Here is a 13,469-nt window from a genome sequence, read left to right as displayed (position 1 = left end):
ATGTTACTGCACACTTTTACGTATATGTAAATGAGCAGCTCATTTAATGAAAAAGTACTTCAATTTGGTTGTGGAAAAATTCATCACCAAAGTGCCCTGGTGAAGTAAGGAGCTGTGCTACGGGATTTGTTGCCAACTTGTCCTAAAATATACACTGAACTCCATTTTGGTTTTGTTGTCAGCTTTCTACTCTGCATAATGTCCCCAACTGGATATGACTGAGGGTTTAGCCTCACAGGGCCGACTGCTGTTTTACATTTTTGAAACATCATTTCTCAGTAGCGTATGTTCTGTCATGAAAATAACCCCACAATGTTAAATATACTAATGATTATGTGCGTATATTACACATACATTTTGTTACTACAAATAATAACAAAAGGGAAATGAAAATATTTCCAAGCAAAGAATTACTGTTTTCCTGTATGCTGTGTTGCAAGAGTTCATGACTTTGTGCATATTTCTGATGTAGAAGAAAGAAGTGGGGAGGGCTTTCTTTCAGAAAGGTGTGCAGCAGGTAACGGTGGTTGGGTTTTTTTGACTATTTGTTCTCAAGTGCAGCTTAATTGTATGTTAGAAATGAAAATGAAAGACTTTGAGTATTCTGTTAGGATAATTAAACACCGTTAAAGTTTATAGTAATCTTTATGTTTTAACTTAGGATTTGTTGTTTTACATATGGTGTATATATACTGTACTGACTACATTTAGTCAGTTATAACACTAACCTTAGAAATAGTGCTAAGAATGGCTATTATGCTGAGAGTGACTGGCAAAGTTCCTAATTCTTTGAAGTTTATAATGTGGGTGAACTTTTGTTTGGGGGTGACAAAAGATGTTTTAACATTTTTGTGTTTTTGTATTGTTGCCTTCCTTCCCACACAATTTTAAGTTATGGTATCCAACGTACAGATTTGTGGGTCACTTTAACTTAAAAATAAATAATAAAAAATCCTGACTTAGAAGATTTATTATGGGTAAACCCAGGTTTTCTCTTAAGCTTTCTCTGAGATGACAGTCATTTTTTCTGAAATGTGATAGTGTTGGGGCTGGGAAATGCAGCCTGAGGCATATCAGAGAGCTGAGAATTTCAGCTGGAGTCTAAGAGCTTGGTAAAGATTCGATTACTGAAGTTACCCTGCTTCAGAAGAAAATGCCTTTACAGTGGGAAAAATTAGTAGCTTTAGCTATAGGTTGGCTGTAATTAAAATGTCTTGATTTAGTATCAAAACTGTTAAGTGCAAAATTAAGCAAGCAGGGTTGTGTAGGGATTTTAAGCAGTTTTAGCTTGAAAACAGCATTTATCCCGTTTCCACACCAACTCATGTCTCCGTTGTAATTCTGTTAATGGCATTTCTGTGGTTTTATACCAGTGAGACTGAATTTAGCCTGTGAATTTGTGCCTGAAGGTGTAAACGGTTTTACTTTGTATATGAAAACCTAACGCTTGCACCATTGAAAAGTGCAGGAACCGATGTAAACAAACAAAATTTCCAAGTCAAATTCTGCTTCCCTGTAAAGGCTTGTTGAAGGTAAATCTTGGAGTTAATCAGAACAATCCCTATAAAATAACGAAGAGAAATAGGATTAGAATACATTGTGTAGCTAAGAATAATGTGTAGAGCTAAAGTGCGTTATTACCAAGTGTTTATTGAAACTGTTTCCAGAAACTGAGGCTGAAGTTCAAAGTAGTTCTTAAAATAGTCACAATATTTGTTTTTCGTAATAATTATATTGCTTGTGTAATCTGATTTAATGGTTCCTGCTCGTGTGCAACTGTTTCTGTGGTTTTAGAGGTAACAGAGTGGGTATGGATGGTAGATCTAGGTGCAGACTAGACAGTACTATTTGGGCAGTTTCTGCTCTAGCGGGGACAGCAAAAGAGAGACACTTGATGGCAGATGGAGGGTAATTGCTTGTGCCCATCTGAGGATGCTGGTGTCATCTCAAGAAGGGAATACATAGCAAAAGATAATGGAACAGTAGAAATATGTTACTTGCTTTTTATCACCTCGGTAGGCGGAGGATGTAATTTCATATGTGTTTTTGTAGCCTTGTCAGCACCCATATAGTACTGTAGAGCAGTAGATACTGTAGAATCCTGATAAGTATCGCTCATTACTTCAGCCCTCTCTCCTCACTATTCAGGATTTCCATGCATGGAAGAACATGTTGAAATAAGTAAGTAATGGGACAGAATTAATTGTTTTATGGGCTCCCTTGCTGCTTGAAAATTCAGTGACCTACATGGAAAAAGTATTTTACTTCCGTTGGTGTTACTAGAACGTAAGAATCGTTGCTAGGGGGAGATTTCATTAGGAGGAATGCTGTGACAGGATAGACCACATTTCCCCTGACTCTCAGTAAAGCTCAGTGGTCTTACAGTTAATATCTGTGTGATCACTTGATAGAACACCTTGTGCTGTGTGTTATTTCTTTCAATCTAATAGCAGTTACTGTTCTTACCAAACTTCATGTGATCTTAAGTGTTTTATGGATATGTTTCCTCCAGTGATAGAGGATATTTGGGTGATTTCCTTCTTACTACCACACTTAATTGAATTTTATTGAAAACAAAAGTTATCATTAGCCCATATTCTGTCATGTGCTTTGATCCTATCTGATCTCGTAAAATCAGACAGCTGTAGTTAACTTCGTATTTAGAAAGAAGACCTTAAGGGCATAAAAAAGGGAAATTGAAGCAAAAGGTTTGAAGATACCTCCTTGCTTATGCAACGTCCAGGCCATCTCAGGAAACAGTACTTTCCTCAATAAATAGAGCCTCTCTGTTTCATTGCTTGAAGAACTCTGTGGCTACTGGTTCTGATTCTGTATAACCTTCTCTAGTGACAATGCCTGAGAAGGGAATTCTGAATTCAATCCTATCTAGCCATTTGGCCGTAGCCTGGAAATTACTACATAAATTTAATTTTATATCTCTTCTATGATGATAGACGATTACATGTTATGTTATTCCTGGGTTGCAAAGGAACACGAGACTGTTAGACAGGAGAGAGGCACTGTGGATAATCAAATCCATTGTCTTAGAAATCTACATTAACTGCATTTTAAAATACATTTGAGCAGAGTAAATCTAAAAATCTGCTATTGATTGTACTGTGGTTTTTCATTTACAACTGGAAAATTATTTTCTAGCTTATTTTGTTATCCTTTGCAAGATCTTACTCAAGTTGTCTTGTAAGTGTTCTCACTTGACCACCATGCTCCTTAGTTTCTAATACTGTCACCCTAAATTATTCTTATGTCCTTGTACTTGTACTTGTCATATCAACTTTTTGAGTTTGGAAGAAGATGGAGCAGAAAATACAGGCTGGGCAGTGAATGAATTGAGAGAGATCTGTGGAGAAAGACTTGGTGAACGAAAAATGAATATGAGCCAGCAATGTGCACTCACAGGCGAGAAAGCTGATCACATCCTGGGCTAGCTCAAGACAAGTGTGGCCAGCAGGTTGAGGGAGGTGATTATCCCCCTCCACTCTCATGAGACCCCACCTGGCATCGTGTGTTCAGCTCTGGGGCCCCCAGCATAAGAAAGACCTGAGCAAGTCCAGAGGAGGGCCATGAAGGTGATCAAGGGGCTGGAGCACCTCTCCTATGAAGACAGGCTGAGAGTTGGGGTTGCCTCAGCGTGTTAGAAGGCTCCTGGGAGACCTTGTAGTGTCCTTCCAGTTCATAAAGGAGGGCCTACAGGGAAGATGGGAAGGGACATTTTGTCAGGGAATACAGAGATAGGACAAGGGGTAATGGTTTTAGACTGAAAGATGATAGGTTTAGATTAGGTACAAGGAAGATATTCTTTACTGTGAGCATGATGAGACACTGGAACAGGTTGCCCAGAGAAGTTGCAAATGCCTCCCTCCTTGGAAACCTCCAAGGCCAGGTTGGATGGGGCTTTGGGCAACCTTTTTGTCCAGTAAAGTGGTTTTAATGTGGTTTTCCTGTATATATTTTAGAGTCCTAATCTCAAAACAAACAAAACCAAAAAGTCTTTCCAGGTCTACTTTAGTATCTTAGCAAATATTAAAGCAGAAGAACAGCACAAACTGACAGCAACTGTACTGTGTTGGGAAACTTTTCCAGCAATGTTAGGTTGGACTCCATGATATTTAAAGGTCTTTTCCAACCTAAATGCTTCTGTGATTCTAAGGCTTTTCTATTACCCATGATAAAGTACAGGGAGAAAAAAATCATCCTGAAGTAATAGAAAAAAAATACATTTGTAAGTGCGTTGAGACTGTGCTGTTAAAAATTGAAATTCACTTATGCGTTCCTGTTGGCCTACTCGAAGGACATCTTTACTAGGTGAATGCCCAAGTGCACATTTTATGTGTGTCAAATGTATAGTACCAGTTATGGTTGAATAATTCTACCCTAGGATTACTTGTGGTTCGTAATAAATTGCTTACACATGTCACTTCACAGAAATATCCATGAAACATGAGAGCATTTTAATGCGTTATCTTCTAATATAATGTGTAAACCTATATATATACACTGCTCTTTTCTTTCAAGAAACAAACTTAATGTAAAGAAGCATTGTTTTGTTTTATACTTGATCAAGGAAAGAGGTGGACATAGGCTTGTTACTGTAGTTGTGCACTGTCATCATCCTCTTGTGAGTGATTGTCTTAAAGGCATAAGTGGGAGTGAGTGGGCATCACTGAGTTGTCACTCACAGCTGGAAGAGTGATTAAGAGCAGCTCTTGAAAAGCTTGCCGTATCGTGGTGACTTGTCACTGCCAGCATCCGTCTTGCTGAAGTGTATAGAAACAATTTAAAGGAGGGAGTAGAGAGGAGAAAAGAAAGTAGAAGAATGTACTTTCTTTTCTTCTCAGTTCTGGTGGATTACTATGCCTGGCCATAAGTAAACATTGGGGTTTATTTCTTTTTCAGAGTAAAGATGGGAAAACACCTTTGCACATGACAGCGATCCATGGTAGATTTTCAAGATCTCAAACCATCATTCAAAATGGTAAAAAGGGAAGGGAGTAGTTTTGTCGTCATCTTTCCAGTATTGCAATGGTTTCCTCCTCTTATTGATAACAATGTACCGTTTGTTTTGTTTTGTTTTTTCATATCTAGATCCAGTAGTAGTTTAGTTAATGGTGGGGTCTGACATAGCTACTTAAAAAGTTTCATAAGTTACATTGAAGAACTATTTATTTTTCAGGAAAATATATGAGTTTCTCTTCCATAACCCAGGTTACAGGAAGTTTGTCCCATATGGTTACATAATAAAATGCTTGTCTCTGTTTTGCTTATTTTTAATACTAAATACCACTGAAAGCTGCATTGATTTTTAACTCCGTAGTAGTCATTCATGGACAATTAATGTTGCTTAAGTTATCATCATTGCTGTTTTTCTAAGAAAACTGTCTGTAAGCCTATGTATATTCTTGCTTAGTAATTGCTTTTTATTATAGGAGCTGAAATAGACTGCGAAGATAAGAATGGAAATACTCCTTTGCACATAGCAGCTAGATACGGCCATGAGCTATTAATCAACACTCTGATTACGAGTGGCGCTGACACTGCAAAGTAGGTAACTTTACTGACATGAATGCAAGCTGAGAGACTTTAGAAATATATTTATTAGCTTAACAAGACTAGTATGATTTTTTTAACATCGTCTTAAACTTGAAATAGGAAATACTTGGTGTATTATCCTGAACTGTACTTCTGAGTAGCTACTCAGTACATTGCAATTTGTACAAAAGAGGAAAATTGTTTCTCTTTCATTTTGTATTTGAAGTAAAACCTCCAAAAGTTTTAATAGGCTGTTGCACTTGCATTGACTGAATGCATCCTGTTAGCTTGTAAGAAAGTGTTTTAACATACAAACTTTTCCTAAGACTCATTTGATTTAGGTGGTTTGCTGAATGCACCATGCATGTGCACTTTGGCACACAATCATGTTTTTTTTATTTTAATTGTAATGAAACTGTGATACCTGATTATGGTGTATCTTAGGAGGGGTATACATGGGATGTTTCCTCTCCATTTGGCAGCATTAAGTGGATTTTCAGACTGCTGCAGAAAACTCCTTTCATCAGGTAGGCTACTCTTTAAACATCTTATGGCCGCTTTGTATTTTGGTTTTTAGTCCGTAGAAGAGCTTTTCATTATGTCTTATACATAAGTAATATAGCATTATACATAAGTAATGTAGCATAATACATAATAATACATGAAAATCATTATAGTTTACTAGTAGCACGGGGCCAGTGCTTGTTTTTTAATGGACAGTCCATAGTTAAAGTGAATGCAAACTTTATTCCAAAAAAAACCATCCCCCCCAAATCGTCCAAGTTGAAATAATGTGCCTTTTAAAATGTTGTGTTTGTGTGTTTTAAGTTGGCCATAGAGGTGGGGTGACTGGTTCAGACCATAATGCAGCTTCAAGGAGGAGGACTAATGATCTCTTAAATGACTTGATGGATCTTCCTCCATTTCCCTTTTATGATGTCTTCGGCTTAATACAGATCAGTCTATTCGTATCTATTCCTGTAGTGAACACCTTAATACCTCTGAAGACTCTGTGGACTGCTACATTAAGAAACTGTTGCACTGGTGGTTTATTGTTAATTAAATGCAACCTGAACTGTGCTTTGCTTTCATTGTTTGATTCCTCCCCAAAGTTATGGAGGTTGGTAAGGTTATTGCTTCCTTTATTGTCCAGAGTCTGCTGTAGTGTGAATTCTGAGCTCTTTGAACAATCGCAATTCTAAAAAAGATTCATCTGAAGATTTGTGGAAGTTTCAGGAACAGAAGAGGAGAAGGAAACTAAATGGTTCTACATTAATCTGAAGGCACTTCATGTTTTTTTGAAAAATAAGTGGGGAGCAGAGGGTTGAGGAAAAGGAAGAGTAAGAAATTGCTTCCCCAGCTTTATATTGTCTGCTAGGGAAGCCGGGGAAAAGAACTAAAGGAGTGCAACTAAAACTTCCACCAGTAAGGCTTCTTACTGTAATGTCATGGACAAACTTGCAAGGACTGGCTCCAGGAAAGAACTATTGTATAGTTGACTATATTTCAATTGGATGGGTTCAAAGTTACGAATATGCTGGCTTGCTCAGGAATTCTTGCAGGTGGTGGTGTGCTGACTGTGCCCTTACTGGAGATCCAGTATGGCAAAGAAATCCTTGCAGAAGGCTTGCAGGTGGTTGCTGTGACTCTTCCATGACTTGAGCAAACCGGAATATAAATCTAGCTGGGAGAAGATAAGGACTTTAAGAGTATGTTCAGCCTTCATAGTGGAAAGACTAGATACTGTGAATGGCTTATTAGTACCTGCTTTTGGTGTCGGGTTTGGTGTCTGCAGAGTACGTGCCCTTTTCGTTTTGGGAGAGTGAGTCTCATTTATTAAGAATCCCTAATTTTTAAGTTCATTAATATTCATATGCAGAGCCAAAAATACCCCAAATCCCTCATCAGTCTGCCTTGTCCCAGTACCGAATGACGTTTAATTAGTTACTGGTGTTAGACAAACAACTGAGGAATTCGGAAACGTGTCAAAGACTACCTTTCAAATCGGATTGGTAAACTGTCTTAAATTGTTTGCTGTATATCACTGCCTGTGGGAGTGGGAAGAGAACGTAGTGGTGCATACAGACCAGAGTTTTGGTGGGTATGGAGCAGGAGAACAGTCTGGAATGGTAGTACTTTTAATAATGCATCCTTTGATGTTCGCTATTTATTGTTGTTGAGCAGTTCTTAAAATGGCAGGGCGGGGATTTGCTCACAGGCAAAAGTACTAAAACTGGACATTTAATGAATAAGTTTTGTTACATAAGAGCAATAATCTTAGGAGAATATAGTAGCTGTCTCAAAACGGTAGCTTTGAAACTTGATTTAAATAGTAATTTTATATTAAAGGATATGTTTATACATGAAATTGCACAATTAAAGTTTGTGATCTAAAATTTGAAGTTCCATAGTTCACACAGTTTGGGAATACTACAGTGTGCTTTAATGGGCTCCTCTGTAAGTAACTGCTATTTACAGCCTTCACTCCAGCTTAACAAAGTCCTTTCTCTGGGACTAAAGAGCTAAACAATGACATTTAAGCAGCTTCTGTGTTATCTGAGGGGCTGACATCCCCCTCTCTATTAAATATATATGTATATATATCTTCATAACACTGACAAATTCTAGCATGTCCTTAAATTTTCCTATTACTTTCCTACATTTTATATTCAATTCTAAACTACATGGAAGTGCTATCAGGCAAATGGGATAGGGAAGAATATAGCCTGTTGCCTCAGTGCAGCTAATTGTCTTTTACCTTACCCCTTTCAGTTTTATTTGAACACTCATTTTTCAAAATATTACAAATCAAAAGGATGTGTTTCAAATGAAGTAAATTTGCTGTGCTGAAGTACTTTTTTGCAAACAGCTGTTAAGTTTGCTTAGCAAGCATTTCTATTCAGAGTAGATGAGAGCAGATTTGTGAAAGGTGGTGTTACATACTGATTTTATAAATTACTTGATTTGTAGGTTTTGACGTTGACACACCAGATGACTTTGGCAGGACTTGTCTTCATGCAGCTGCAGCTGGAGGGTATGTAAAAAAGCATTCACGCTTTCGTATTTAGTGTTCTTTTTTCAATTGCTGATCGTTCCTGTTTTTTCACTTATTTCTTCTCTGTGCTTTTCCTGCCATCTCCCCTTGGAATTAATGTAAACGTGAAAATAATTTCATGATGGATTCTATCTACAAACAATCAAAATAAATTAAATATTTAGCTCAGTAAGTAATTACTGGAGTACAGTGTCCAAGTATCATCAGCCTTAACTTAGGTTTATGCTTGGGGATGAACTGAATTTTATTTTAAATTCCCATGGATATTGATAGAACTTCCTGAATTTACAGCATTCAAAAAAAATACAGCATGCCCAGCTAAGATCACTGTAGAACTTGAGGTGCAGAACATCTTCGGGAAATATGTTTTTACCGTATTGATAAACAAAAGATCAGTGTAACTGAATTAAAAGCCATAATTAAATTCCAGAGTTTAGGTGGATGAAGTAGTCAGAACTACTTGCTCATCACTTGAGTTGTGATCCGTATTGATTATTGTTATTGTATTGTAGGTTTTCTATAGCAGCTACTCAAAATTGCCTGGAAGAATTGGGTAATAAATTTCACGATACACTTTGTGGGACGCAAGAACTCCATGATACTGATATTTCCATTTTTCTGTTTCAATGTTAAGTAATACTGTTAAATAGTCATTCTAAGTCAAAAGACACTTGATAGATACATCCTTGTTGCAAATGATTTAAGGTTAAAATGCTGTCTTTTCTATAAAACCACATAGTTTGTGACACATTCCCTCATTCATCTCCAGTTTAGCAACATTACTAAGATAGTGTTTCGGTCAGGAGCAGTATTGAACATCTATTATAATGATTGTATTGTATTGAAAATTAATTACATTAAAAAGTAAAATACTTATGTTGCAACTTACATTTGGCTTTAAAATAATACATTAAAACCTTGCCTCTGTGCTGGATTCCTGGTAGCAAAAAGCATGGGACATGCAGGTATTATTGTTTGTTCGCTTTAAAGAATTGAAATTTCTATTAAATTAGGTTAATATATTTGTGCTTTTATGCATGTCATTTGATATTAGTAAAACTTCTATATATGGACTTGAAATAATTTGTATTCTTCCCTGGTTTGGTCCTGCAATTATGAAAGCTATTTTACATATAAAAATATACTTTTCAAAATTTTCATACGATAGTTCAGTTCAGAAGAATGTATGAAATGTATATGTGTAGCAGTTCTGATACTTCCAGAGGCCCATATTAAGGAAACAAAATTTGCAATCACAAGTAATATTGCATTAATTTAATAGGAATTTGGAGTGCCTAAATCTTCTGCTAAATACTGGTGCAGACTTCAACAAGAAGGACAGATTTGGGAGGTAAGACATTCTAGATGTGTGTGTTGTAATGCTTTGAGCAGCCCTTCACAGATACTTCTAAGGGGGCAAGTCTGTGTTCCAGTTAAAATGTTTAAAGATACAGTGTCTTTAATACTATGCTTCAGCATACGTAACAAAAAGTTACAGATATATTTTGTTTCTTCTGTTTTGTTAAGTAGGGTTTAGTCTCACTTCTAAAGACTGAGTTCCATAGTCAACTTTAGTTTTTATAAGCTTTTTTTTTGCTTATAACATGGATCTAATGAGGTTAAATTGCTCTCATCCAAGGACGTTAGTGGTGTTTTCAAATACTGTATTAGTCAAACCTATAAATCCGTTGCTATTTCTAAGCTTTTTGTTTTTTTAATTAAAAAATCCATTATTTTTCTATAACAGCTTCACCTTTTTCCTTTTTTTTGTATCTATCCCTGTCTGTTTCCTTGTTTGTGCTCTGTACTCTCTTGGAATGACATTAATTTCTATTTTTAGTATAGGATTATTTAAGTTTAGATGGCATGATCAGTACTTGTGTAAAAAATTTCACATCACATCATGGAAAATATGATTTTTTTCCTGGATGTGAAGGGCAGGAGCAGCACTTAAGGAGGTTAAGGATGTAAAGTTGCGTTTTGCTTTAAATTCCACTTCCATTTTTTTCCTGAGAAAGGAACAAGTATGTGTCACAACTTTAGTCACTGGAAGTTAGGGTTTTTTGTCAGCTTGATTTGGTTTTTGGTTTAATATGTGTGTTATACAGAGGTATTATTTCAAGAGAGGGATGAGATTAAAATAGTTAAAATGAAGAGAAACAGGAAAAATTAGTTTTAAGGGAAAGGGGAGTGGTAGAACACTTTAAAGTGCCTGACTATCTCTTCAAAACTGAGATATTTATAGTAGCAATCTCTTTGTAAAAATAGAAAATTGTGGAATTGTGAGTCATCTTGGTGCTTTTGAAATTTTATCCAAACTGGTTTATTTAGTTGATTGTTTATGTATTTGAAGCTGGAATAAGTTTCCTCTAAGATTATAGATCAGTACTAAAATTTCACGGTTTTCTTACAAGACAAGGTATATTTTTTAAAAGTTTTTTCTTTAGCAATACTCCTGCTGTGTTAGTATAGTTAAAAGTAAGTAAATAAATGCTTGCCTTCCTTAGAGGGGAGGGATCTGCTCAGTTTGTCAAAAACATCTACTTGTTAATTTTTTTATCTTATTTCGACCTTCTTTAGTTGCTATGAAGTTTTTAGATTTGTCCATATTCTTCTATATAGCTTGAAATTACTCTAACTGAAAATAGTACTTCGAATGTAAACTTGATTTTTCTCTACATGTTTGCACAAGAAAATTCATAGAAAGCTTCCTGTAATACAAAATTTGTGTATTTTGGCTGGCAAATAGATCCCCTAGACAATTAAAAAATTGCCCTAGAAAATAGCCCCATCTTTAAATATTGTAATGATGCATTCTTCACACAAATACTTTTTAAAAAAATGTGAGGCGTATTTAAGTTTCATTTTATTTTGCTTTTTCTGTTTCTATAATATTATTTTGCTGTTATTTACCATTGTACTTTTTATTTAAATGTGTACTAAAGAACTCCACTCCATTATGCTGCTGCCAATTGTAATTATCAGTGCCTGTTTGCCCTTGTGGGATCTGGAGCTAGTGTGAATGACCTTGATGAGAGGGGTTGTACACCTCTGCACTATGCAGCTGCATCAGACACAGATGGAAAGTAAGTGGCATGCTTTATATTAAACATCTCTCCTTAGAAACATTTGAGCTGTATGTTTTGTGTTTGTTGTGCCTTCAGACTTCCCAAATGCATTTTTTATATTTTTAAAGAAGCAGCATTTCAGTGGATTGTTCATTGTATGTAAAATATTTCAGGTAACAGATATTTCCTACAAAAATAAACAACAGTAAAATATATTGTAATTTTTTGGTTATGTCCTACACTGCAAATGTCCTAATTCAGAAACTCAATGTGAATAGAACTTTTAATCCCACCTGCTCTGTAGTGGTTGAGTAAATATCGTTTAGGGGGGTTATTATGACAGTTGTGACCAGTAGGGTCATTTTGCTTTAAAATCAAATTCTGATGGAGTCTGGTGGGTTGCCCAAAGGTCTGTGTAGTTAATCAGCAGTACACTCTAAAGCTAGACTGTGAGTTTCAGCAGGCCTTCGTCAGGATAGAAGTTAACGCAGCATTTGAATAGAAGGTGCTTTATCCGTTTGGTGTTTGATTAAACTATTCATGTTTGGCACTACAACTCTATCTCTTGTTAGCGTAAATTTTTGCAAAGTAGTTAAACTTCTAAAGGCTTCCTGAAACTTTCATAAATTCACAAATGCCTCTTGCATGCCTATTTTGTAACTAATGGCTCTATTTGACGTGGTTATTGATGACTTAGATGCTTACATGCAAAGCTGATAAGAGACAGCACAAAATTGATGAGGTTACTTAACCTCAAGACGCGTGTATGTACTGCGGGGGCTTGAGAAGAGTACCACTTGCATGTGCATACACTCCCATAGACAGGTCAAAACAAGCTGATGTGCAGCGTTGCATTTCAAACACATACAGTGACATCCTCACTGGAAAAGAGTGCTGCTCAGTGTGGTGTTGTCTTGGTTTAATACAATACCTTTAAAAGGTGGAAGTAGCAGTAGGTGGCGCATAACTGACAGATTGAGTTTTGAAGGATAAATAAAGAATACTTTCATAGCCATTTAACTAATACTTAAAGTACGTGCCTTTTTTATGTAAAGCCAAATTTAAAACCAAAACTGTCTGCTGCTTTTTAGATAGACTGGCAATCCCTGCTGGAGTTTGCTGAGATGATTTTAACTTTAATTGCCCTCTCATAAGTGGAGCTAGGGTTAATTTTAGCTTCACAGTTGCTCTGAAAACTGCCAAACTATAATGGTTCTTCAGATGACATCATTTTGCCATCTGCCTTTTAAAAGGTGCAAGCAAGAATGATGGCAGTGCTGCAGAGCTTTGGAGATTATTCAAAGAATCATCTCTGGAACACATGTGATGTTGCCCTTCTGATTAACAGTTGGCTCTCTGAAAGACTGACTGCAAAGCAGAATGGCCTGAGGAGGAGCTTTTTATATTGATGCATTAAGATGATTAGTAACAGCTGGAAAACCAGTACAGCTTAGCTCATATTCAAAATGGGAAAGAGGCTAAAAATGATTACTGAGTTTTAATATAAATAATGAGGGGGAAAAAAAGTCAGGAAATTATCTATACAGAAATTCCAAAGAAATACTTATGTGCATTTTTATAGTCTTTGTTCAGACATCTTTAAAGACAGATTTTGCGGACAAGGATGTTTTTGTTGGAAATTATTTTCCAGTTTGTTCCTGTTTGGAAGTGTTTCTTTTTTATCTATAAAAAAATGCTTCTGAGCTGGAACAAACCCAGTAAGCTCCATTTTGACAAGACTAGAGAGCAAAATGTGATTGCAGAATGAGATAAACTAAACATCTTATGAGAGAAAAACC

General features: G+C 36.2%; 1 protein-coding gene across 2 annotated transcripts in view; it reads left to right on the top strand.

Moving 5' to 3' along the window:
- Positions 1–13,469, top strand: part of ANKRD28 (ankyrin repeat domain 28) — a 76,474-nt gene that overhangs the window by 44,610 nt on the left and 18,395 nt on the right. For both annotated transcript variants that reach the window (XM_010135820.1, XM_010135819.1), the window contains exons 9-14: positions 4,915–4,993; positions 5,445–5,559; positions 5,992–6,074; positions 8,518–8,581; positions 9,885–9,953; positions 11,548–11,688. In XM_010135820.1, coding sequence (XP_010134122.1) covers positions 4,915–4,993; positions 5,445–5,559; positions 5,992–6,074; positions 8,518–8,581; positions 9,885–9,953; positions 11,548–11,688 — 551 coding nt within the window. The remainder of the gene's footprint in view (positions 1–4,914; positions 4,994–5,444; positions 5,560–5,991; positions 6,075–8,517; positions 8,582–9,884; positions 9,954–11,547; positions 11,689–13,469) is intronic.

The sequence above is a fragment of the Buceros rhinoceros genome, unplaced genomic scaffold (genome assembly GCF_000710305.1).
Source record: "Buceros rhinoceros silvestris isolate BGI_N320 unplaced genomic scaffold, ASM71030v1 scaffold255, whole genome shotgun sequence".
In the NCBI taxonomy this organism is placed as follows: Eukaryota; Metazoa; Chordata; class Aves; order Bucerotiformes; family Bucerotidae; genus Buceros; species Buceros rhinoceros.
The sequence above is the reverse complement of the archived record's forward strand: the minus strand, read 5'-3'. Positions and strand labels throughout refer to the sequence as shown.